Source organism: Xiphias gladius, chromosome 8 (assembly GCF_016859285.1).
Source record: "Xiphias gladius isolate SHS-SW01 ecotype Sanya breed wild chromosome 8, ASM1685928v1, whole genome shotgun sequence".
In the NCBI taxonomy this organism is placed as follows: Eukaryota; Metazoa; Chordata; class Actinopteri; order Istiophoriformes; family Xiphiidae; genus Xiphias; species Xiphias gladius.
Genome location: NC_053407.1, coordinates 145,043 through 172,637, shown reverse-complemented (window position 1 = coordinate 172,637; position 27,595 = coordinate 145,043). Strand labels below are relative to the sequence as shown.

At 39.7% G+C, this 27,595-nt stretch overlaps 1 protein-coding gene across 1 annotated transcript in view; it reads left to right on the top strand.

The window, feature by feature from the left end:
- ntrk3a (neurotrophic tyrosine kinase, receptor, type 3a) overlaps positions 1-27,595 on the top strand; it is a 223,015-nt gene that overhangs the window by 107,705 nt on the left and 87,715 nt on the right. The window contains exons 5-12 of the mRNA XM_040133118.1: positions 5,128-5,282; positions 7,081-7,223; positions 8,353-8,494; positions 15,720-15,832; positions 16,666-16,849; positions 19,733-19,750; positions 21,880-21,926; positions 25,726-25,828. Coding sequence (XP_039989052.1) covers positions 5,128-5,282; positions 7,081-7,223; positions 8,353-8,494; positions 15,720-15,832; positions 16,666-16,849; positions 19,733-19,750; positions 21,880-21,926; positions 25,726-25,828 — 905 coding nt within the window. The remainder of the gene's footprint in view (positions 1-5,127; positions 5,283-7,080; positions 7,224-8,352; positions 8,495-15,719; positions 15,833-16,665; positions 16,850-19,732; positions 19,751-21,879; positions 21,927-25,725; positions 25,829-27,595) is intronic.

Below are 27,595 nucleotides of genomic sequence, written 5' to 3'. Positions count from 1 at the left end.
AATCAAATTCGCTGTGACCATTCACCATTTTAAATGAAGGTGTGAGGAGGTGTGACTGAGGTTCGCTTTTGAATTTGAGTGCATGAAATGAAGTAGCAAAGAGCAAATGTGAGAAGCAATGCTTGAATTGGAACATAAAAGGCACTGTGCTTTGAACCAGGCAACTTTTATCTCAGTAATAATGTTATATAACCTGCTGTGACTACCGTACGTGACATCGATCTTGATTATTTTGGTCAAGATATGATTAAAGCAGTGGTTCACAAACTGGGGGGCACAGAGCCTTTGCACATTGGATACACATGAACATCAGACATCAAACACAGGTGTAACTAATAACGATGTTAATTGCTGCAGTGACTCCTGGAACAGAGCCATTGTTAATGTCATCAGCAACACCTGCGCTTTTCCTGGTGCCGCCAAAAGGTGTAGGGTTCTGACTCATGCGAGAACAATAAAACATCAGAAAAACCGTGTTTTATATGCTGCAAGGCTATCAAGATACAGGTTAGCATTCTTCAGAAAGAAAACGAGAGGAAGTACAAGATGGACAGATTTTTAACAGGCAAGAAGAAAAAAGAGTGATACTCATGAAGCAAACACAACTGTCAAATCCCAAATGACTGTGTGACTATTTGTGTGTCATATAGCCAATGCTGCCTGTAGCGTCAGAGTGGGACATGCGCTGCAGCGAGCGCCCGGAGTAACAGGGACGTCTCAGCAGAGTTGTCTTTTCATTTTTTTTTTTTTCTTTGTCTACAGAATTTGTAGTCAGAGACTTGTGCAGAAACTTTTAAGCGCACATCCATACCAGTGCCAGTAGGTAATAAGAAGTACAGGTACCCGTGTGGGCAAAGATCCTTCGAATCTCTAACCTGGGTTAAATTGCTGTAAAACTGCTTTGATATAATATAATATTATATACAGTAACAACAAAGCTGACAGACAGCATACCTCTGTAATTAGAAACAAATAAATTAATTGATGAATAAATAAAATTGAAAGCAAGGGCTGGTTGATAGTTTGAGTTGGTTCTTGATGGGAACCTTCTGGTCCTTGATGGGAACCTCTGGTCCTTTGCTGGTCTGCCGATGCCGATTAGCTTGGTAAATGAAACCAATGAAAATAGAACACCAGAGCAAACTTGACACCTTTCCAGGTGATCTGTGTTTTTTTTCTTTGTTTTGTTTTTATTAAGGGAAGAAGAGGAATGTCTGAGCACCACCTGAGCAAATCACAGCCTCACCTGCACTTAATGCAGGACAGTGCTTGATAGCTGTTTTTGGTTGCTTTGGTTGCTTATTGAAATGATGCGGTTTATTCTGAGCTACAGTACCATGACCTCATCCAAATGCAGGAGAACACAATATCAGAGGTGTCGCCTCTTTATGCCACCTGAGTTTGCAGGCCTGAAAGCATACCATGTCCTCAACATACATCACCATCTGAACCAGTATTTGGGCTCACAATGCGGGAGAAAAACCTTCACCGGGGCCAGATGGGTTCAGATTCTCTTCCACACGATTAGTAGTCTCCAATAATACACTGTGCAATATTCAGAGTTCAATGTGAAGTAGATTTATTGGATATTGAAACAGAGTACAATAAACTGAGCTGGTCCCGGGAGCAACTGCACAGTCCCGGTAGTACATTCATTTTTATATCATTACTTTCTCCACCTTCTGTGGGCCTAATTGCAAGTACACTCCCGATTATCACACCTCCTTGGCCTGGCTTTGACTGCGCCACTAGTATTTCATCTTTTTTATGGAGTTTCTCATCATGAACAGCTACTTTGTGAAAATGAATGGTATCTACATTCCTCAGTGGCTGACATCTTCATGGGAGCTGGACATCAAAAGCATTGTTTTACCCCTTGATTACATACACCATTGTATTCTGAAACAAGCAGATTCTCTTATCCCTCTTCCCAAGGCTTCTCTTATTCTCTTGATTCTTAGATTCTGTTTCTAATGGCAACTTACTGAACACACCTAAACTAAATAAATAAATGATCACAATCAGTAGTATATAAAAATAATGATTACATTCAGTAGTATATGAAAATAAATTTCCCACAACAGCATGAGCTTTCCTACTGAATAAAACACAAATAATGAGCAATGACAGAGCTGGGACCCAAAAGCAGGCAGGCAACCCATCAGAGACCAAAGGCAGTCAGAACAGGTAGAGGCAACCAGGTGATCCACAGTCCCATTTCTTTCTCCCTTGCATTATATGTAGGTGAAGCTAAGACAGTTAGCTGATTGGGAAATACTTTACAGACTATTGAGAGGAGCCACAGGCAGAGCAGCTGTTCCCATGACAAAACCATTATAGGCTGATTAGGCCTGTGCCAGCTGTGGAGCTCATAAAGTTGACCATGTGGAGGACAAGTTTTTATTTAATGACCAAATCAATCATTGTTTGATGCTGTTCTCACCAGCATTGATCAGTTGTTCGAACACTTAAAACTGCCAGTGTTTACACTTTCCTAACAGGTGACTTCTTGTGGTTGTGCAAATAATGACTTACCTCTCTCAGTAAGGCAAGACGAGGCAATTCTATTTATGCCGCATTTTTCATTCCAGGTAAACTCAATACGCTCTACGTTAAAATCAAGTAACGTACAAAAGCCCAATAAAATAAAATACGACGAAGTGCAAACAGCAACAAAAGAAAAAAAATCCACCCTCCAAAAGACACTGAGAAAATAGCAAATAGAAAAAATAAGAATTTGTTTTTCAAAGGAGACCACATTAGAGACAGATCTCAGGTCATCGGAAAGTTTGTTCCAGAGAACAGGACCAAAGTAATTTGGACCCCCCCCCCACACACACACACACACACACACACACAACATCTGGATCTCTTTTAAGGTCCAGTTAGAGAACCACCACCTGATGACCTGACAGCTCTGACTGGACTGTGGTCTGTGAGCATGATGGAAAAGCACTGGGAGCCAATGAAGTGTCTTAAGCACTGGAGTAATATGCCAGGCTTTTGTTTATGCTTGAGGGCTCTGGCTGCTGCTATTTCAATAAGCTTGAGCCTCCATGAAGGCAGAGGTAGCATGATGATGTTATATGGGCTTTTGGTTATGCAGCGCTTTAATAGAGGATTTTGGTGGATGAATGGGTCAACAAAGTGTCTGACTTGCTGTTCTCATCCGTCTTACTGCAACAGCCACAATGCATCACAGCCGCATCATGTCCGGGTGTGGTCACAAGTACAACAAACCACTCAGTCCACACCCGGACATGATGCACTGTTGCAGCTTTACACAGGTTTTAGAGGCTTACATTTTTCAACCAATGACTGTATACAGATGGACGACGTGCCTCCACTTCCTCCCACTGTACAAAAATGAAGCCAACATATCCCAGGTACGGGCACTGCCACCTGGCACCGGTGACGTCATTTGGAGCCAGAGTCTGCGCAGTAGTGATTGGCAGATCGAGCCGTGGACCCGACTCAATCATGATGTCACACCCTCTTTTTATAGCATTGCATAACTGATTAAAACAAAAATTTAAAATTTTCAGTTTGGCCCATGTCCCATCCGTTACTATGCAGGGGGCTGGGTTCATGACCTGTACTGCAGCAAGCCACCAGGGGGCGATAGAGATGTTTTGACTTGATTTTTGTTGATGTTGTCTGTCTTTGTATACAGTCATTGTTTTCAACCCGTAGAGGCCAGTGCAGCGGTTCTTCCTCCTCCTCCTTCCAAAATTTAGTGTAAATTTTTGCTCTCTAACCAACTAGTTTTAGTTGACTAAGCTTAACCAAACCATAACCATATACATTTTGGAGCACGCTGGCAAAAAATTTTGTCCTGCTGAAACATACACCAGGGCCCAAATCTATCCAGCATCTCAGAATCAACCCTAGGTTTGGAGTTTTATAAAAGGGTACAAATGCAGAAATGCAGAACGTAGCCCTGTTTGTGTGTATTTTTTACATGTACAGTACAATAACTTAGGTTACTCATTACCAATATTTTATTTAAAAACACATTAAGCCAAAATTAAGAAATGGCTTAATTTCATTAATGATATTTACCAACAGGCTATTTACCTCGTACTTGAAGTAAACATTGACAAGCCACTTTTGTGGCTTAAAAAAGGATTCTTTCAACCCTCTAATCCTATGGTTTCACAGTGCCTGTACTGGTGCAGTGTCTCACATGTATTGTGCAGTGCTGCATATGCAGAGATGATGGTGAAAAGCCTCTGTGGGCTCGTTTTGTAAGGCAGCGACTTCTTCATTCTTGGCTGCCTGGTTTGCATGTACGGTAGTAGACCACATGAAAATAGCTGCTATAAACTGGAAGTAGCAAGTGACTCTATAGGACTCTAAACTCATTATTTCCTTGTGCTGATGTCTTGTAGTCATTTCTGCACAAACGCGTTCAGACTTAAAAATAAAAGTTGTAAAAACTGAATTCCTGTACATTGAAGCATCTGTTTTTATAACCATCTGATTTTTTTTGATTTTCTGCCAGGATTTGTTCCAAAAATATCTGAAATGCCTGCTGACTGGTGAGAGTGTTGAATTTCAAAAGGGTTAGTAGGCTGACTTGTTCCACCAGAATGAATAAAATACAATTTTCACATAAAAATGCCCCCTTGGGTTGTAATGTTACATAATCAACAATCTGTGAGCTTCAATGGCTTCCAGGATTTGTGTGTGTGTGTGTGTGTGTGTGTGTGTGTGTGTGTGTGTGTGTGTGTGTGTGTGTGTGTGTGTGTGTGTGTGTGTGTGTGTGTGCTGAAGTGCTTTGTCTTACTTTTTGTGTGTGTATTTTTCTCTCAATCTCTCAACCTGCGCAATTCTAAAGTCTGTATTTTGGGCTAGAATAGTCGAAGCCCACATCGACTGGGGGCCACGACCCTTTCTGAACATTCAGGTGTCACAGTGTGGGGATCCCTCTGGACCAGCTGAAGGTTTTACCCACTATTTGATCCAACAAGGGTTGCTTCCAAGGTCTTGGTTATGTTAGCACTGATATGTTGTACCTAAGGAGATTTGACGTAACAGACACGCTTTGTTCCTCTGCAGTTTGAAGAGATTTTTTAGGAGATTTTTCTAACACTGTCTTTGCTCTTTCTTTCTCTTTCTCTCCAGTCATTTAGAGGAGGTGGTGTTTATCTGTGGCTGTGAGATCCGCTGGCTGCAGCTATGGCAACAGAGAGGAGAGGCGGGTCTAAGCAGCCAACAGTTATACTGTGCTGATGGCTCCAGGAAGATACTGTTGCACGACATGAACATTAGCAGCTGTGGTAAGTTCAGAGTGAGAAAATTAGCACACAAACATACACACCTAATATACACACTTTGGACTTAATGATTAGGCATTCTAACCCCTGATATGGATTTTTGTATTAAGGCCATTCAAATAACAGAGGTGGGCTTGTTCTATATTTTTCAAAAACCAACGCATTCGTCCATCTCTCTCAACACTTTTTGGCTTCCCTACTCTGTCTGCGGCTCTCAGCTCCAAGTCCATCGGCTCCTACTGAAGACATAAACCTTTACAAACACCTCACAATTACATATTTTCAGCTTTAAAAAAGTAATTTCCTAAAGCATCATCTATTTTCTGCAGCAGAAATAACATACAGTTGTGTGAGTGGGACTGAGTCAAGATAAACCACAGTGTGTGTGTCCATGGGGATGAAGGAACATGTGACCCGGTGCAACAGTGTGGCTCACTGATGTGTTTTTAATAGCTGCTGGACAACATTGGAGCTCTGTGGATCAGAGGAAGAAGATATATAAGGCTTTGATACACCTGCAATACTTCAAGAGTGTTTAGATCATTGGGGACACTCAAATTCTTTAAAACCCATATTGACCAGCTGTGGTCAGGGGCTAATTGTTATAAATGGAGAACACTGGTGAGCAAAGCCGTGCTGATCGGATAATGATGACAATGAAACTTCTGAGAAGCAGTGTGGGCAAGTATTTTGGGTTCTTCACCGTAGTTGGCAAAGTTACCATGTATGTGGATTCCGTTCAAACAAAGTGCCAGTTTGAATTTGTTCAATCTTGGTTTTCTGAAAAAATGAAAGCCCTGTGACGAGTTTATTAGGTACATCTGTACAATTTAATCCAATCCAGTACATACAGGCCCATGAAGAAATTATTTTACCAGTTTGGTGCAGTAGAACTTGAGTGGCCTGACCTCAGCACCAGTCACCACCTTTGATATATACTAAAACACGGACTGTGAACCAGACATCATCATCCAACATCAGTGTTGGACCTTACTGATGCTCTTGTGGCTGAAAAGGAACAAATCCTTGCAGCAGGTTCAACATCTGCTGGAAAGCCTGAAACCAGAATGGTGGAGGCTGTTACAACAGCAGCAGATTAATGCCCGTGGGTTTGAAATCACAGTTTTGGGTGTCAAACTACTTTTTTCCATACGTGGTACATAATCAAATCAGGCTGGGTTAGTTTTTACTTTTCCTTTAAAAACTTTCAAGGTCGGGATATGATTTCAATCCAATCGTTCTGTTTAATATTCTGCCACATTTAGTTATGTCCAGATACACAATTGTTTGTGACTTTTTATTATTATTATTATTATTATTATTATTATTATTATTATTATTATTGTAGTTGGGTCCTTATTTCCCCCCTGCACACTATTTCTTGGCAGGTTTTAAGTAGCCTGTGTAGTTTGTCCACACTGAAAAGGTGAAGAAATTAGGGAAACCCAAAAAAGCCAGCATATTTACTAAGAGAAATCCCCAAGGTTTTTTTGACTACACTGTTGATGGACACCATTGTCCAACAGTGCGATGCTCAAAGAAGGAAGAGCTACTGACAGCTACAAAAACATCAGATGGTGGTAAAAACAGCTCAAACCAGTTCTGATGGTGCATGTGTTACATCATTTCCTGTTAGATTGAAACAGAATGTTTATTTCTGCAACAACAGTATACTGCGAAGAGCAGCATATAGTGTTGGGAAACAGCATCAGTGAGTAGTGAGTTCTCTGTAATGCTGAGGAGTTTAATAATTGTTCCATCTAATGGTGGAATATTTTCTCTCATGCTCCCTGTGTCTCAGACTTGCCGGATATCAGTGTCAGCCACAGCAACCTCACAGTCATAGAGGGTGATCGAGTAACAGCGATCTGCAACGGCTCTGGATCCCCGTTACCTGAGGTGGACTGGCCTGTCAATGGCTTGCACTCCATCAATGCACAAGAGGTAATGAGGACACACACACACACACACACACACACACACACACACACACACACACACACACACACACACACACACACACACACATTCACATACATTGAGGAAAAACCCACAACAGCTAGACTTGGGTGTGTTGCATTTTACACGTAATAGCAGCAAGCTGCTGGCAGTTGGCTCATAAATAATCGATGTGTGTCCTTTTGGCATCAGTCATTGACATGATTTGCAGCACAAACAAACCATTGTACAGCAGCTGAGTTTTCCTCAGAGTTGAAGTGTTGAAGTCTTATTTTATTAATTAGCTGTAGTTAGTTAGACAAGATCATGCAGGGCAAAATAGCAGTTTTGTATGAAAGCAAATGTATTAAATGGATTGTGTGATTTGAAACTGGCTACTTAACATTGATAAAGCATGAATACACGGATTATGTTCGTGAATTCCACCGTGCCGTGAAACTCTCAGGACTTCCATCCAGTGCCAGCATCTGCCAAGTAGAGGGCACAAGCCTCACTCAAGAAATAGACAATTGTTATCAGGAATATATATTTTCATATTTGCTAATTCCCACAAAGACAGTGTGACATAAGCAGTGTTAGGCAAGTTAGTCATACAATGTAATCAATTACTCATTGCATATCACTCATATAAATCTCTTTAGTAATTACTCAGCAGTAGAGGAAATTAGTTACATTACTTGTTGCAGTATTTTAACTCCGCCCACTTTGTCATAGATGTCTTTCAACTACTCGAAAGCCCCGAAACCCACGTGTGACATTGTTTTTTAAATATGTGTGTAAATAGAAAATAGCAACAGCTAGCTTACCCCAGGATCCCGTCCTCACATTGAAGCCACAGCCTTCACACACCCTGCGACTTTGTACAAACCCAGGTGGTGAGCTATCCACCTAAGAGAATGCAATATGTCAATAAGGTACCTTTCCTGTGATTAACATAGCAGTAGCAAATTACTGAGTAACACGCGACTGGTACTCATGTACTGTTACTGCTAAATGACATACAAGGCTAACAGGCGGGGCAACCATGTGTTACCACACCCAATACAGATTAACATCAGGGTTTCACATTCTCTTCATTCGGCCCACATTTGCTTCATCCTGCTCTCCCCCTCAGGCCAAAGTCTACGACAACACTATCCACTCCATCAACATAACCTTGGTCAATGTGAGCAGAGACGACAACAACTTCCTGCTAACCTGCACCGCCACCAACATCGTGGGCATGACCAATGCTTCCGTCCAGCTAACTGTTCACTGTAAGTACACAAACACACAGACAAACACATGCGTCCACAGTGCTCTCCTGTTGCCTCGCTGTTACATTTTCCATTTGATGATCACTCTGGAAAAACACGTGTGGTTTCATAGTGCTAAATAGGCCCATCCATCATCATTAAAGCCCATACACATTTCACTTGTGTGTGTATGTGTGTGTCTTCCGGGGTGTGGTATGTTTATATTCATGTGACCTACAAAAGGGGCTGTTTGCATGAATCATATGTCATATGCAAAGGCCTCATAAATGATCCTGTCTCACGATATTAAAAAGCCACAACAGCATCACACCTACAGTACATCATGAAGAAAAATGCATGCTTCAGCTGTTGAACCCACAGGTAAATCTCTTTTAAGCAAATGATAACCTTCAATTTAATTCAGCTGGATTTTTGAAACATATTTTTATTATAACATATGAACAATTCTGAGATTCTAAGTAATTATGTTTATTTTAAATGACAAATGTTCTTAAATGTGACAATTATGGATCATCTGTTCCTTTAGTCCAGATGTTACTGGTTGTTAATTCGAGGGTCAGAGAAGGTCTTTTCTGGCTTGAGTTTTGTTTTTTTTACTGGTGATCATGAGCTGTCCCAGTCCAATAACTTTAACACTAATTAGCTTGACTTCGGTAGCTTGACACCAGCATTATTTGAAAAGAAATTGGATTTTTCACATTGTCAACAAATCCCGAGAAAAGACAAAAATTTTACATGTTAGTCTGTCTCTCAATACTTTCTGACATTTCTATTCTCTCTGTTGCTCTCAGCTCCAAGCCCATTGGTTCCTACATAACTCTTTAAAAACACCTAACAAATATATAGTTTCCTTTTTTCGAAAAGGCTGAGTAATTTCCAGCGGCTCATTATAGCTTTTAACAAACAAACAGGAGGGAATAGTGCATTTGCACGGGACTATTTTCAGAGGTGGATTAATCCACATTGGGTGCCCTGGGTATTTTCGGCAGCTGGGTGGTGTGTATGCTGGACTGAGTCAGAATAATCTACAGTGTGTGTGTTCATGGTAATGAAGGAACATGTCAAACAGTACAACAGTGTGGCTCACTGATGTGTTTTTTTCTTGTAGTCGTCTAGAAGCTTCTTGCACCTTTGTGCTGGTAGTTTCTGCCACTCTTCCATTGCTGTGCGTTCAAGCTCTTTTAAGTTTGCAGGAGTGCATTTTGCAATGGCAGGTTTCAGCTCTCTCCAAAGGGATTGAGGTCAGGACTCACTGCTGGCCAGTTTAAAACAGTCCATGTTTTCCTTTTCATCCACTCTCTTGTGCTGCTGGATGTGTGCTTTGGGTCTTGAGAGACCCAAGACCTATACCTCAAACCTAGTTTTCTGACAATGGGTAACACATTTCGCTCTAAAATGCCTTGGTGATGTTCTGATATCATCTTTCCTTTGACACATTCGGTGCCTCCAGTACCAGAGGAAGCAAAGCAGCGCTACAGCCTGATAGAACCTCCACCATGTTTTATTGTAGCTAGGCTGCTCTTTTCCTTATGGGCTTCATTTCATCACCTATTAACAAACTGATTAACTGCATTGCCAAAGAGCTCTACGATGGTTTCATCTGTCCACAGAACATTATCCCAGAAAGACTGTGGCTTATCTATGAAAGTTTTTGTCAAACATCAGTCTTGCCTTTTTGTGCCTCTCTTTCAGTAGTGGTTATCTCCTTGGCCTTTGCCCATGGAGCCCTACTTGGTTAAGTGTGCAGCGATTGGTACGACCTGAAACCACCACTCCAGATTATTCCATTCAGCCTGAAGCTCCTCAGATGTGTTTTTTTCCACAATCCCCATCAAACTTTGCAGACTTCTCTCACTAAGTTTCTTCTTAGACCACGTCCTAGAGCGTCTTAACAGTTTTATGACAGTGAAACTTCTTGATAACGTTATGAACTGTTGATCTTTTGCCTTGTAGCCTCTGGAATTGTTATGTTTTTAGATAATAACATTTCTGATGCTCTCAGGCAGCTCTCTTGTCTTCTCCACTGTGAAATAGAAAGTGGAAACAATCAGCCCCTTTTTATGCAGTAAAACCATCATTCGTTGGTTAATTCAGGTCATGTGAACACTAAAAATTAAGCACAGGAGAGTCTTATTTGTTTTTGATTTTGTTTGAGGAACAAATTTAAATTCATCAAAAGGATGCCAATAAATGTGTCAAACGTACAATTAACATCTGTATTATTTTAATTCACTATATGAAAGCATTTTTTATGTTGTTCAGTAACTTTGGACATTTTATTAAATATTTAGATTATGAAAAATTGTTTAATTTGATTTTATTTCTGAAGATAAGATTCTAAATTCTGTACTTAAAATTCAAGGTTGCCAATAATTTCAGCCAGGACTGTGTGTCAGGCTTTGATACTCGCACAGTACTTGTTTTTAGATACATTAATTGCTGATTTAGGTCTGTACATGGAATTTGCTGAGAAGAATAAAATATGGAACATTTACTTTTATACCCATTGTAGCCCTCTTGGGGGTACAATGGGCATTCACATCCACTTCAGCCAAAATATCAATTAAAAAAAATTCGACAACATACAAAATTCCAGCTGATGAGCTCCCTATGTAACGTAACCAATTGCTGAGTAATTGTTCCAGATTATAGTACATCACAGCTGCAGTGGAATCAAAATCAGTTCATCACAAATGATGCCATGATTATGTCAATACATTGGCAGAATTTGTCTAAATAGACAGTAATTTGTTTGGCAATACATCTGATTATTAGGTAGGCCTAACACACGGCCTGGGCCAATTGGGATGATTCCAGCAGAATTTATAAATATACATAATAAATATACATATACATATACAAATATACATAAATATATATAAATATACATACATACAATATACATACATACATATACAATGTATATATACTATATACAGTGCAGCATGTTCATGAGCAGAGGATTGTTTAGTTGTACATTGCAAAATCTATTCAATTTATTAATTTACTCAGTTTAGAGATGTGTCCAATATGTACATATTAAAATATTTTGAAAGAATACAGCATCCTTGTCATACTCCACTGCAGGCCTGTGCATGATATTGTAACTCAAGGATGGATGCACAATGCTTTTCCAGTGCGCACTCTACCCACACATCATGCGTGTAGAGTATCCCTCTACCAATAGAGGCTTGAATTTAACAACACTGGGACCCTGAGGAAACTATTTTAAGTTGTTCACTGGAACTTAATTTTGTGGCTAAGCAATTCAAACCAAAATTGTGCTTACTGCCTTTAACTGCATTCATAGCTCACTACATTTGATTATTGAACTTCCCCTCATGAAATAGTGACAACTGTTTGGAGCTTGGTTCATAGTTAGAAGCTTAGTTAGCCATAAAAGAAAAGTGAGATGTCTCTTGACTGGTACCTTGCTGTTGTGTATTGTCTTCCTGTCTGCCAACAGTTAATGGTTGTTAATGACTGCAGTGGGCCATCTTATTGTTAATCTGAATCTGTTTCTTGCTGTCAGCTGTTGATTAAATCGGGCTACATTTTTTATTGGAGCCAAAAACTGTCACCTGTTTACTGTCATTTTAGGGGCATCACACAGGTGCTGATGAGGATTTGATTTGTTCCTGTTGTATCTTTGGCCCTGCTGTTACCTTGGTGTTTTCTTGAAAAGTTGCTTTCTCTTGTTACTTTTTTTCAAAATATCACTCATTGGTATTTCCTTTGTCCCTCTCTTTGTTACTGTTTGTCATTGCTGTTGTCTTTGTCCTTGTCTTGTTTTTTGCTGGTCATATTATTTTGAGCACAAAGGGACCTCACGGCAGCAGCACAGGAATGATGCTCCTGTGCTACAGCCTCACTGCCTCTCTGAGCGTGCTCCCCCTGCAAACCACCACATATCAACCTACTCAAACACTGACCATACCACTGCATTTTTCCAGACATGAAGCAGACGACTAGCTGCCCTTGTTACATCCCATTTATTCATGTCTTGGGCTTGCAGCCAATATTGTGCTGCTTATCGATTCAGCAAAGAACAGTGAGCGGTTCTGTAGAAAGTTATATCAACAGAGGTAGACTTTTGCTGGCTGGAAAAAAATGTGTAATATTCTAATAATGATTCCAGGAGAATATAATATGTGTTTACTTTATGGAAAGTCCTTGCTGAATTCACTTCAAAATAAATTGTGATAAATTACTGACAACATCACAGTGACCTGATTTCATGTTCTAAACATGACAAATACTGCAACAACTTGCTGTAACGTTAGTTAAGTTACTGTTGGGGTAATGGTCTGGGAGACGCAGTCAACACAGGTTTTTTATTCTTCATTGAGAACTGGAGGCGAGATTTTAACTGTCAACTGTCAACAATAATATGCTAGCTAAGGTTAGGATCAAGGGCTAGAATGTTTGCCATCACTTGGCAACACTGTTAGCTGTTTTGGACTGGCATCCCGATTTTAACTCCGAAATATCAAACATGTTTGATATTAATCAGGGTGGACCCGATGAGTCTGTAAACAGTTGGGGAGGTTTAAGACTGGATCTGTAAACCCATCTAAATACCAAATATTGTGGCCTGAAAATCCGTTCCGACCAAGATCCCAGACCAGATTTCTCATCTGATTGTCGGGAGGGGTGAACTGGGGATAAGTCGGCCCATAACTCCTGTAGTCTGAGCCAGTCTTTATAACTGTAAGTTTAGGTGAAGATATGTTTGCGCAACTTAAAAACGTTTCGACTTGACTACAAAAATTGTTCTTATTCATGAATGCACAAAGAAGCAAATGAGAGGGGCCTAACAGAAAGTAAACTTAGAGATCAGTCCGAGGACACATCGTTGGTGGGTGCAGAGTGAGTTATCTACCGCTAACATATAGGGACTGTGCTAAGAAGAAGGATTTGTGGTTAGCGATGTAACTTCAAGTTTAACCCTTTGTTTTCAGGGTTACGATGGTTCACTTCTTATTGAGGTACATCACCATGGTAACTTAGGCTACACACCCAACCTGCTCAGGGTTATTCGAGACAACAGATCAAGACATATAAATGCACCACCTACTAACTCAATTCTCTTGGAAAATGGCATCACCTTTCGTAGAAGATCCCATGGAGCTCAGATCACGAGAGGGTCTCTTAGGAGGGCAAGAGTGTTCAGAGACGAGCAAAACTCTTTGGCTTTCCCTGACTCTTTCCTTATATAAGCAACCTTCATTATTATAGAGGGCCAGCTCCTCAGCAGGAGTGTGCTCCTGTGTAGGAGGCCCCCTTCTGTCTTCTTCATTTCATTTTTTTTCTTGTTGGCTGCAAGCAATGTCAAGGCCATTTCATTTTGCTTTTGTCTACCGTCTACAACAGAGACTGATTGAAGCACTAAAGCCTTGTACTTGTTGTACTCATAAGATATGAAAGTCAGCCTACTTACTACTTTGAATTATGTTTTTATATTTATTTTGATTTGCTCCCAAGTCTGTTTGACACCACTGGGGTTGCAGAGAGAATGAGGCCAAACTGGTCATGTAGGAATACATCTAAGCAACACATTAATTTAATGCAATAAACAAATGGGATCGTAGTCATGATGATGTGATAATGATGGGGCAGTGATATTAGCCTATTAGCTTCACGTATTTCTTGCCAGCTGTCCTTCCTACATTTAGCAGCTGCACCTGTTGCTTTTAGCGTGGATTATGTGTTTAACTTCTTTGTATTTGTCTAACAATATAGTTTGCTCTTGGTTTGTAAAACATGCCGCTCTGCTGCCAGTAGACTTGTCCATGTTTCAGACTAGTCATATGTTGGTCATATGCTTCAAACACTGGCACTTTTATGTGAGCGCACTCGGCGAAACCTGGGTTGACTTACCAAGCTGATAATCACTGTCCTGTGACCTTGTAGCGCAATCACAGTTGTTAGGCTGTGAAGCCACATAACAAGAAGATATCCTGGGTATGCTTAACTTGCTCCATAGTACAGGCCTCTGTACAGTTAGTATGTTGGCTCTTCTCTTGGCAACTAACTGCGTAAAGCAAAAACACACCATTGGTCACGAATAAGCTGAGGCTATATACTTGTCCATACACAAATTAACAGTAAACTAAAATAAATGATCATCTTTATAGTTGATATGGTGAACGTCATACTAAACATTTGCGTATTTACACATCCAGCAGACACAGAACAAGAATGGGAATCAATTGAAATAGTGTTTGTGTCCAACTGATGAATGGAAGTCCAATTTTCCCTCTCTTTTAGCTCTGTTTTTGGTCTCTACGAGCACCTGAGGGAAATATCTGGTATTGAGCTGCTAAATAGTCCACTATGTTTACAAGCTTGTCTCTAACCGTGTCTTTCTGCTGTTTGATGATGAGCAAGTAGTGGACAATGGCTTTATCAGAGCTTTTCCTCTGAACAGCTGCTGCTGTAACAGAAAATGGCACTGATGAAAGCGGTGAGACTGAAACAGTAAAGTTACAGACTTTAAAATCAAAACAATGAGCTGAAAGAAGCTATAAAGGTCTGTAGATCTGAGTGGACCAGTAGAGTTGGTGACCATTCTCTGTGGGTTTGTGTCTATTAAAGACATTTTAATGGATGATTGTTAACGTCCAAGAATATTTTCATCCACAGCTCCTTTTACTCTCTGACTATCTGACCTATTACAGACATATATTGTATAGAATAAAACTAAGCAAGACAACCCTGATAATATATCATGTAGGTGGTGTGTGTGCGTGGGTGTGTGTGTGTGTGTGTACAAGATAAATGCCATTTGTGGTGGAATGACAAATAACAGCGATCCTCTTTCTCTGGTGTTGGTTTGAATTTCTTACAGTCGGCTGCGGTAAGACGATGACACTGTTGCAGCAAACAGCAAATTGTGTTTGCAGCCAAAGACAGTTTCATCAGTCAACAGAGAGAAACATGAGAACAGGAAAACACACACTCACAGACTCCAAATCGATTGGAACAGATTGTGATGAGACCAGCATATTGAAATGATAATCGAGGTCTCTCTCCTTAATGTCTCTTTATGTCTCTCCTTCATGTACTGCATCAGTACATCAAGTCTAATGAAAGACAATACGAGCTTCACTCTAGTGCAAGTACGTGACAGTGTAATACATTAAAATCCCCTACTGTCTTCCTGTCTTTCCATCACAAAGTGAACTGCACTCATGTGTACTTCTGTTCTCCTCTGTCTCTACAGTTCCTCCCTCCGTCGTGAAGCTAAAGGAACCAGAACGTCGCCATGACACGTGCATAGAGTTCACTGTTCGAGGTTCGCCCCACCCGACCTTACGATGGTTCTACAAAGATAAGGTGCGTTTGATTTCTATGTCAGTGTACTGCATTTTTGGATTAATATATATATCAAACAGTACAATAACAACAGTAGATTCATTTACACGGTAGAGTGTGTGTGTTTTTAAAATACTTGTAATTCCCAAAAATTAGTAAAATAATTTGGACTTTTACTGATTCAGATTAGTGTTATTTATATTAAAATTATGTGCCATGTTTTTTGTGTTACTTTGAATTACTTTGAAAGATATAAAAGATTGGCTTCTACTGGTTTGATACTGGCTAATAAGCTTTGTTGTTTTTTGAGCTGTTTTTTTATGTTTTATGAATGTATTAAAACTCCATGGAGTGCAAAGAGTGTATCTGTTTATCAGACTTGAAATGGATGACAAAATTGAGGCTGAAATGCCTCCTGTTTAGATACGCCATCACACTGGGGTTTTTCAGGAAGCAAAATGACATGTACATTATAAGATGGACAAACTTTTGACGGGAGAAGAACTGGTGGTTGTGAAACAAAGGCGTAAGTCAAATCAAAAAAATTAAGACGTTTATCTTGTTTGAGGGTTCATCTAAGAATTCAACTTAAGTACAGTAATGGAGTACATCTACTTAGTTACATTTAGCCACATGTTACAAGTTAAAAAAAAATGTTTTGGAAAAAAATGTTTGGGAACTGCTAGCCTAAGAGTTTGTACTCATATCTTGAAGTGTGATCACTCTCATCAGGTTTGAGTGTTTTGTTGGTAAATGGTATTAGATAGGGAGTTAGGATTTAGTTAGGACTTGCTCAGGGTTTCACGATATGATGTCACTGTTCATTTGTTGCTCTTCTGTCACTCCCCACTCAGGAAATTTCCCACACCGAGTATGTGCGCCCTGATATGGATATTTACCAGGACTACATAGAGGGCTGCCTAACCTTTAAAAACCCAACACACCACAACAATGGCAACTACACTTTGGAGGCCACCAACTACCTGGGTGTAGCCACCAGCACCGTGTATGGACATTTCCTCGACAATCCCTTCGAAGGTAAGTTTGGACACTGAGGGGTATGCTGAGGTCATGTCGTAATACCTAACTACAACAGTAGCCCACAGTGATTCCTTTCAAATGAAAACATAAAGAAAAAGTATCCTTGTGTGATTACTGCTCTTTTCATCCTAAAATAGCACAGCAGGATACAACTGTTTACATTGTGGGTTTGTGTTCGACCTGTGTACGGTTGGTTGTAAAACATTAAATAACTGAATAAAGTGTGAAACAGTCACATTACAGTGGTGCCGTTATCGACTGAGGGTGTTCTGTGAAGTAGTATTCCCTAACTCTATAGATATCTGTACAGCTTACATGTAGTTTGTATAGAAAAGTACCAGTCCCAATCAACCCATCAGATTCTTTCATATTTCATCCTGTTAGAACATAGGACCATAAAGCAATTTCCTAACAACACATAAAGTAAAAGGCAGCCATTGTCTTAATTTCTTCACAGCGCAGACAACAGCTGTGCTGTGATTTCAGCTATACTTAAATTAGAAGCTCTTTCACCTCTGTGTCAACTGCTTGTCAATTGAATGACACACATAGAGAGGTGTGCCTGCGGAGGGAAAGCTCGACCTCATGCTCGCGGAACAATACTGGCAACTCTCTTCTACGGGTAGTGGACTAACAGGATTGCAGATCATGCTATAAAAGCACCTTTTCCTAACCGTTCTGGATGGGCCGTAGAACTATAACATACAGTATAATGTCCCAGACCTCACTCCAATGAATCATCTGTAGCATAACTCAGAAATTGTGGTGAATACTTGTCTAATTATTTATTTTCTGTAATTTTTCCGGCAGGAAGTTGAAATCTCTGCCACTAGGCCCTACAGTCAGCAATATTTATAAGAACCATGATAAGCAGGTGTTGCATGGAACCAACAATATACTGATAAATTCATTGAGCCTTATTACTGGTGGGACAATTTTTGGCTAGGTAATTGTGCAAGAGGAAAGGTCAGACAATAAGCAGAAATCACTGGGATTCATCCTCTAGGCACAATGAATATTCCTTATTATATCATGTAAATCCAGCCATGAGTTTTTCGGATACCTTGTCATGGACTGAAGTGTTGGTCAAGGATAAATCTTGATCTGACAGTAGCATTGGATGAAAAGGCAGACTTAAATCACTAAAATCCTTTATATGGAAAGACAGATCAAACACCCTGCCAAAGGATGATTCTAGTTCCTTACAGCTTGGGTCTTAAAGATTATCTGACTGCATGTTTCCTGTCCTGACAGACTTTGTTTAGTGATGTCACCAGGTTCCCAGATGTCAGCTGTTAACTTGATGACTGTTAACTGACGGAAAACATGGACAAAACTTTCAAACTATGGCCTATGCTGGAATAAAAAGCAGAGTTATCCATTACAGCACTCTTTGCTAAACAGTAGCTAAAAATCTTAAAGGGCCGTGAGGTTTTAACACAACAAGTGTGATCATGATCAGTGGGGGTTAATCCCATTTCTAATGACTATGCTTTAGCAGCAGAGATTTACGGAGTTGTCTTCTTCACGTCTTACCCAGTGCAAATTTCTTTTGTTTATGTAAAGAAACTTCATACATCTAAACACAACACAGAACCTTTTCATTTTTACAGTGATAATGCTGAGATTTCTGATATGAAAATAACCCTATATATGAAGTAAAGTGGTGACCTCCTGTAGCTGGTGAGCTAACCGCTAACATAATCATCACAATAGCTCCGTGAGCTAGCTTGGTTGCCAACAGAATAATAGGATGACATAGGTTATCAAGGGCTAAATTTCCCTTGATAACTTGGTTTAGTTGCTAGCCCTACCTTGATAACTTTTTTGCCCTCAGTTTTACCTCTCACGCTACATACATGCTGCCCTTTCTGGGAGGTAAAATATGTTGGGCCGTATGCAGCCTGAAAGGAATACTGGAAGACACCACGCAGGGCTTTATAAAGGTTCAGCCAACTTTGTTGTTAAAGTTGTATTCAGGTAATATTCTCCTTAAAAAACCCTAAAAGATTATTGTAATTTTGTTTAATAATTTTATTGAAAATGACCTATGTCATTGCATTTTTATTTTACATGTGTATTTGTAGCATCCTCAACAGTCCCCTGTCTAACCATTCCTCTGTTGTGGAGCACTTATACTCTAACAGAGGAGGTTCAATAAAAGTCGATGGTGCAATAGGGCTAATACGCTATGTTAGCTTTCTATTCAGCACTGCCAAGGTTATTTGCTATTGGTCAGTGGTGCAAATTCTCATGCCAAAGTGTATCAAAGTTGAACTGCATGGATCTACTTTGCACCTGCAAGCAACTGATTGTGACAATTCCATTTGATCCTAACCTTAACCAAGTGTTTTAGTTGCTAACCCTAACTGTACATTAACTATATCTACCATTCATAGAAATTGTAGAAATAATTGTTTAAAAAATAATGTCAGTGAATTTAATCTGGGGCTGGGGCTGGGGCTGCTCGGGTTGACACAGTGTCACAGCACTCTGTTCCCACAGGAATCAGACTCCTCATGTGATGTCAGCCTCTTACCAGCAGCACTCTGACTGGTTCTGCACTGGCTGATGTGGTAAAATAAAGTTTTTAATTAGTTTAAGTGTAAATGAGATATGGAGAGAACTGGAGGGCTATATGTAGACAAGAGGTGATGATCCTGTTAAAAGTATTATTCCTGGTGTTGTGCTCTTTTCACACATTACACCCATGCTCTGTTTCCAGTCTTACACATGCTCTTCTTTAACAGTCTTTAGCTTCTAGCCATTTCTTCTTTTTCATTTATGCTCAAACAGTTATATACGCCACTTTACCTCGTCTGTAGTGTATGTCCTATGGTAACTTTTCTGTCTTCCCTGCTTTTCTTTCTTCTTTCACAGAACCAGATTACGGTTATGGTAAGTGCTTTTTATAAGAATTTCATCATAGAATGATGGCTTTGATTGTCCAGAAGGAGTTAGCTCTTTGTCATGACATTCTCTACATTGTGTTAAAGGCCCCAGATGTCCATGCTGACTTAGATTTTATACGACTAGCTTGTGTGCACAATGTCATGCAACAGCTCTAAATATTCTCATTATAGGACATGACTGCGCTGAAGATTACTGAACTGAATCGTGCCCTACTGTTGTTGAAGGCATGATTCAGGATCAGAATGTGTAGTGGCAGGAAAGGAGGTAAACAGCAAGGTTACTGGTGATCCAGTGCTCTACTGTACAGTTTTAATGTACTTGCACTTAACTTGAGTTATTTCAATGATACTTTTAGCCTCTACTCCTAAGAGTCTGACAGACAGAGTTACCGCCAAGTCAGATTTGCCATTTAAAACATGTTTGGCTCATAAAACTATGTTTTATGACAGTATAGGTTATAATTGGAAGCACATGATCAGCAACAATGGCAGGCTGTAACATTCAAACCATGATTGATTGGTATTCAGGGGCCAAGTGTGCCAAGAAAACATTCCCCACCATTACACCACCACCACCAGCCTGGACTGTTGACACAAGGCAGGTTGGGTCCATGGATTCATAATGTCGATGCCAAATTCTGACCAAACCCTCTTCTGTCAGCTCCAATCAGTCTGGCCGTTCTCCTCTGACCTCTCTCATCAACGAGGCGTCTCCATCCACAGAACTGCTGCTCACTGGATGTTTTTTTTTTTGTTTTTGGCTCCATTCTGAGTAAAAACTCTAGAGACTGTTGTGTGTGAGATCAGCAATTTCAGTCTCTACTCAAACCAGCCTGTCTGGCACCAACAATCATGCTACGGTCAAAGTCTCTGAGATCACATTTTTTCCCCATTTTGATGATTGATGTGACCGTTACCTGAAGCTCCTGACCTGTAGCTGCAGGTTTTTACGTGTTGCACTGCTGGCATATTATTGGCTGATTGGATAATTGTATGAATCAACAGTTGTCCTAATTAAGTGCTCGGTGGCTGCATAGTCAAATGAATACCTCTCTAATAGTGTTAATCAAAACTGAACATTATTATTTCTTTATGGTAGAATTTATAGCTGCGCTGTTGTATAAAATTGCATTCGTTTTTAAAGGGTATGCCTGTTAAAGTGGCCGCTGGGTGTATGATAATAATAATTTAATTCTGCATAAAGTTTTACTTTCGATACTTATGTACATTTAAAAAAAGACGGTAAGTTTTGAATGACTTTGAATGCAAGATCTCTTTGAAACTGTCTCAACTAGAGCCCAATGAATACTGGATATTTGAAAGTAAGACGGATATAGATACCTGAGATTGGATATGGAAACATATTTTTGAACATAAACATTATATACATACTGTATTTCTTTTTGAAATATGTCCAAGTAAATATATTTTACAGTTTAACAATACACTTAACAGTAACACTTTATTTTACAGGTCTATAATTTAAAGTAATTTCCGAGTTATCTGGAAAGAACTATGAGATTTGGTACAAGTTATTTGGGAAATCAGAGACAATGTTCACCCACTTTCAATTAATTAGTTTCAGTTAACCGCTGGCTGGTCAAGATAACATAAAACAGTAAACCGTTACATTTAAAAAACACCAGTGAGCAGCAACACATAAAACAAAACTATGGTAAACTTGAGTTTTCTAAATTCTAAGGAAATGCCACCAAGAGATCGTTTATAACTGAAGTTTACATCTCTGCAATTTCATCAGAATATGTATCTATCTGATACTGGCTTTTTAATTTTTCTGTTGAGCCTTAGTCTAAAAAAAAAAACCAAATGAGCATCGTGATCCTTACAAGGATAGTATTTTTTTATTATCTGTTAATGAACAGATGACAATAGAATTTCATGACGTTGATCACCAAGTTATGTGTATTTGACCTCCCTGTGTCTGCAGCTCTTTTATTCATGTTTTATGTGTTTTATTACTGATTTCAGTAGCTCTGTGGTTTATTATGTGTGATGTCTTCAGACAGTCTCTGCAATTTTCCTACAGAGGCAGCAGGGCAGTAAACTGCTGTGATTTATAAACCCAGTCTGTATCTCCTTGTGTTTTTCTACCAGTAACCCCAACTGCAGAGACTCACAAACCTGAGGAGGAGACTTTTGGGGTGAGTGACCGAAATATTAAACATGTCAAGTGTTTGGCTGAGGAATTTGGCTTATTTTTCTTCCATTTTCCCAAATCGCCCAGGTGGAGAAACCAAGCCCATGCTCAAAAGCTCATAATTACTGCAAGAGTTGAACAACAATATTGTGATTTAAAATGCTATTCTTTTCTGTAAAAGAACTCCAGGCCTCTATTGATAATTGTGTTGGTGATCTAGATTGTATTAAATAGGATTAAGTTTGAGCCAGACATAATCACACACTTCTGGGTCAGTGAGGGTTGAAACTTGGTTGTGATTGGCCAGTGAGCCGCAGCATGCTCTCATGGGCCCCCCGAATCACAGGTACAAAGAAAAACTTGATGGATTTTTTAAATGGATTTTTTGATGGTCCACCAGCCAAAGGTTTTAATATGTGGTTTGCCATTTTAGACAATAATGTTAATGAACTACAGCTAAACATACCAGTGATAGTTGTCATTTTGGCCAGCAAAGGTCACAAACAAAAATTTTTCACTGCTTGTTATGACATTTGAAAATTGCACTCCTTTAAATTCTTGAAACAAACACAGAGAAATTGTACAGTCCTGATTAAAACCCTCACTCTGAGTTGCGTGCGTTCGTCCCCATCGGTCATGGACACCATTTCTTGTTGCAAGAGACAATATACGAATATTTGTATTAATAATAATACATTTTCCACTTGCTTCAACTTGTACTTTTGAAGTAGTTTTTACACTTTTGCCCAAAAAGTCCTCCAACCTAAACAACCAACGATAAGTCGTTTGTCCCTACCCTCGGTTACGACACTTAGGAGCGTACCAGAGGCCGGCGTACTGGACCTGCGTCATCATGGTAACAATAATACAACCCATAGGAGCATAACAGTGGCAGGTGTACTAGACCTCCGTTGTCATGGTAACAACAAAAAGCATGCAGTTAAGGTTGGGGAACGGTTACCATTTGATTATGTTTAGGCACAAAAACTACCTGGTTAGGTTTAGGAAAAGATCGTCGTTTAGGATAAAAATACGTTCTTCCTTAAGGTTAGAGGACCTTTGTCGTCATGTTTACACTAGTAAACACGCAGTTGAGGTTGTGGACAAGTCATGAATAAAACGAGGAATAATGATTATTGGTTTGAAACAGGAAATAAACAGCGGTCTCCTATGTGAAAGCCCTGCATGTCTGTGTTTTTGTCGACCCATCCATCTACTTCTGTGCGGACTTTTGACGCTTTTTATATCACGTCACCTGACTTCCTCCTTTGTTCTCATCATAATTACTATGTCCGCCAGAGGTCGCCTAACAATAAAGAAGCCTACAGGGACTATATTAAAATGATTATGTAAACTTGAAAATGGAAATATTACTCCACAATAGTATTATAATTATAATGTATGTGTTATTTGAGTAAAATTCAAAATTAAAATGATGTAAACTAATTTGCATTTTCATTTTCACATAGTCATTCAATGACCATATTAAAATGAAATTGGAAAAGCTGTTGAAAATGCAACTTGTCAGTCCTCTCATTAAAGCGGGTCTTCAGTCATCAGGCATCCTCTGTAAGTAGGACTCCATAGGCTACCTACCAGAACCAGACTTTCACAGTCACTTCCAACACTAGCACTGTCCGGTGCCAGGGTGTGAACAATTTGACTGCAATTCCTCATCGGCAAGGCAGTACAAGAAGTGAGTTGTGGTAGTTGCTGATTGCATTTTCATTTTCATTTTGACACCAAAAGACAGTGGTGACATGTAAAAGTAAGTGCAATAGACTGGGGGTGCTGTTTCACTTATTGCATTTGCCATTTGCATTCGTGTGAAAATGAAATGTCAAATGGTGTTTTCATTTTCGTTTTTAAGTTGTTAGAAAATTGCATTTTCATTTTAATTATGACTTGAATATTGCTTGTCTAAATGGAAAATCAGGTGACATTTGTTTCTATTGCATTTTAATTTTCAAATCAAATTTCTCAGCGGGGGTGCAACTATAAAAGACAGCTTTTCCTTTTTCATTTTAATATGGTCCCAGAATGTCCATACAAGTATGTAAAAACAAAAATGCAAATGGGATTATAGCATTTTATGTTTTATTTTTACTCCAGTAAAACATACATATGTGGAAAGTTGTAATACTATGTAGAATTACACTTTCATTTTAAAGTTAACATTAACATTTTAATATAGTTTCTTATAGGCTTCTACAGCTTGTAGTAACCTGCTTGCACAGAGAACCTATGGGCTTGTGTTTTAAAGGAGGACAGTCTCCTATTGCTTGTCGCACGGACAGACATTTAAAAATGTCCCATTGTCAAGCATTTCATTAAGTATTGTCTTTTTGTGAAATGGTTTGACGGAATAATTTAGTTGACAAAAGTAACTGTCTCACTGTGTGCAAACTCTGAGAGAATCCATCAACCTAATGAACATTACATTAAAATACCAGTGATGTGCAAAGGGACAAAGAAAAAGAAATTTAACAAAGGAGAAGAAAAAAAATCAAAAAATGTAGTTGAAGAAGCAGAGGATGCTATTTTAATCTAGCCCTTTCTTCTCCTCCATTCACTCTCAGCCATTTCCTTCTATCTGCTGAAATCCCCCGGTGGCTAGTGAGTCTGAGAGTTGGTTAGAAATGTAATTGAGTTCATCTTTTTCGTGTAATTGACTGGAAAAATATAACCGTCAAGGCTGAGGTTGTGAAGGAGCGTAGTGGGTAAGGGTATTTGTGTTCATTTGACTCTCACGTGTTTCTGTGTTCAGATAAACATAAATGCCTGTATTCATGCATCTTTGAATTCAACTGTATGTGTGTATGACTCAAAGAGGTGTTGTCCTATGGAAAGGTGAATAAAAATGTGAAAAAAGTTCAAATATGGAAATAAAGACACCCGAAGTCCTACTGGGGAACCTTTTGAGGCTGCAGTGTTCCATTAAAATAAATGATAAGAAAACGTTGGACAGAACTAACGACATACTGAGGATCCTCACCAGTAGAGGGGCCTCAAAATGTAAAGTCTGCGTAAAAACCACAGTCTCCACAGTCTTAAATTAATGTATTTATTCTGGGCCCAGGACACAGACTCCACACATGAGAAACAGTGCAGAATCTGCGCAGCAGTCCCTTCCACTACCAGCGTCTCGTACGAAACTTACTATGAGGCCAAGGTCATGGTTAGTTTCTTCTCTGAATAACAAATTCCAGTAGGAACAATTTATAATAAGCGCAGGCTTTCTCAGGCACTGAGACACTACAATCTTCGCTACTGGACAGCCTGTTTACGACAACCCTTCTGAATTACCACAAAAGCCCGTTTAACAGTGATTCAGCAATTTTTACACATACATTTCAGTACAGTACGAGTGATGTGCACACTGTGCAGTGAATCCCATTTCATTGATTGTACAATATCTCATATTCAAATTGACAGTTTGGCCTGAGCATGTCCAAATGAAAACCGGCTCATCCTATGTGGACGACAGAAATCTAGTGTGGGAAATGAGAGATGTAGGCCTGACACTACCACTAGAAGAAAAGCCAGGGGTCACTAAACATTAAGTTTCTTCTGGGGACCACAAATGCTCACAGCACGTTCCCTGGAAATCTGGTGCATAGCTGTAGAAACATCATACTCCGGACCACAGGAGTCCAGATAAATCAACATCACCAACCCTAAGGCCTGCTGAGGCCACTTTGAAAAAACCAACATCATTTCTCTAATCCTAAAGGTGTTTGAAACATGCTTCCTGTTATATAAGCACAGAAGCTGTGTAACTGTGGTGATTTGCTTGATTCTAGGTCTCCATAGCAGTAGGCCTGGCAGGGTTTGCCTGTGTGATGCTGGTGGTTCTCTTCCTTCTCGTCAACAAGTATGGACGACGGTCCAAGTTTGGCATGAAAGGTAAGAAGCCTGTATATCTCTCAACCTCTTCGCACCGTCTTTCTGCAGATGTGTGTCCTCTTTAATCAGGCTTAAGTGTGTAACTTGCATGAAGCTTAAAGGTGTGACTGATATGCAGCTGTGAAGGTCAGTACCTGTACTGGATGGAAAGGCTGAAAGCGTCAGCTTTGCCAATATCTTTAATGTATTCATACATCAATAGTATGGTAGACTGAATGGAAAGAAGGGGCAATGTCAGAAAGAAAAGGTTTACAGAATAATTAAGGCACGACACCGTAGGCACAAACATCTTATTTTCAGGCGCCGCTCAATTTTGAGATTTTCGGTTATTTTGCTTCCATAACATGTTTTCTTTCAGTCTAGTGGAAAGAAAACATCCAAAATACACATTAAAGTGTTTATTTTACCACACTTTGTCTATTTGCATCTGTAGATTTCAATTACAATACACATTTTTAAAGGCCATTTTCTCACAATGTGTTTTTTCTTATAAACTGAGCCAGAAATTTCCACTTCAGCAGCACTTACATCCACCAAACCTTCCACATCTGCCTGTTCTAATGCCTAAAAGACAAGGACCTCTAGCAGCCATTTGTGATTTGTGACTCTTCTCTGTCTGGAAAAAAGGTAGTATGAGATTGTTAAAGAGCTGCAGAACTTGTCACCGAGTGAGAAGACACTGATCTACTGGTGGTAGATCAGTGCTGTCCTGCAGATAGATGTGGCAAATCAGTAAACAATTATATGTGTTGTTTTGGAGGTTTGGGGGACAAGACAACCACTAATTACAGCCTTTAAAATATTACTATTGTGAAAGATGCACTCAATAAATTACATTAACCAGCTGAATACTACTTAGTAAGGAGAAGTCTTGTCCTGACAGTAATCATCAATGCTTCAGTTAAGTCAAATACCTGACTTTTTAGTATAAACAAGACCGATCAATGAGTTTATGTTTATTCGCTCTCGCAGATTGGTGAGGCCCCCCTCCCATCACACAGATTTCCATCTGCCCTTAAAGAGGCCAGGCCAATCACAACCATTTATCTAAAATGGGGTGGGTTTGATACAATGACTGACAGCATTTTTGTTAACAAGATGGCTGCCGCTGATGTGGAGAGGGCTGTTGAAACTGCTATTGTGATAGTATTTAACGAACTGGATGGTATCATTTCTTTAACCCTTGTATGGTGTTCATGTTTTTGTTACTCAGCCAGTGTTCGAGGGTCTGGTGGACCCACCGCATTATTGGGTTTTTAAATCAAAAAATACTTAACAGATGTTTACTTTATCCTAGTTACAAGCAAGAGCAATAACAAGCCTGTTCTTTGTAGTCAACAGCTGAGGTGGGAGCTCTGGCTTGTTTTTCCATACCGTTCCTACCATTGTCAGCTTCCTCTTTGCGAGCTCCTGTCCTGTCCTTGTGTGAAGTAAAAAAGTTATCACATGTGTTGTTATGTCCACTGAGACATTTTTGCCATGAAAAGTTCCTCTGCCATTTTCTGCATCCCACAGGGATTCTGTGGATTCCCCTTTGGATCTGAAAACTCCAGCAAGGATAAGAACCCCAAAGTATGCACGTAAATGGGTTCTGTCCATCTCCATCCACCTCTCTCCAAAAACACACTTTCCCTCCAAATTACTGCAGTCCAGAATGATTTTCTGGATGGCATCCATGATGAAAAGTTCAAAAGTAGACTTGATGTCCTGCACATGAGTAACCGCCATCTGTGTGGGCCCTGGTTGCATCTTTATCGCTTTGGCAGC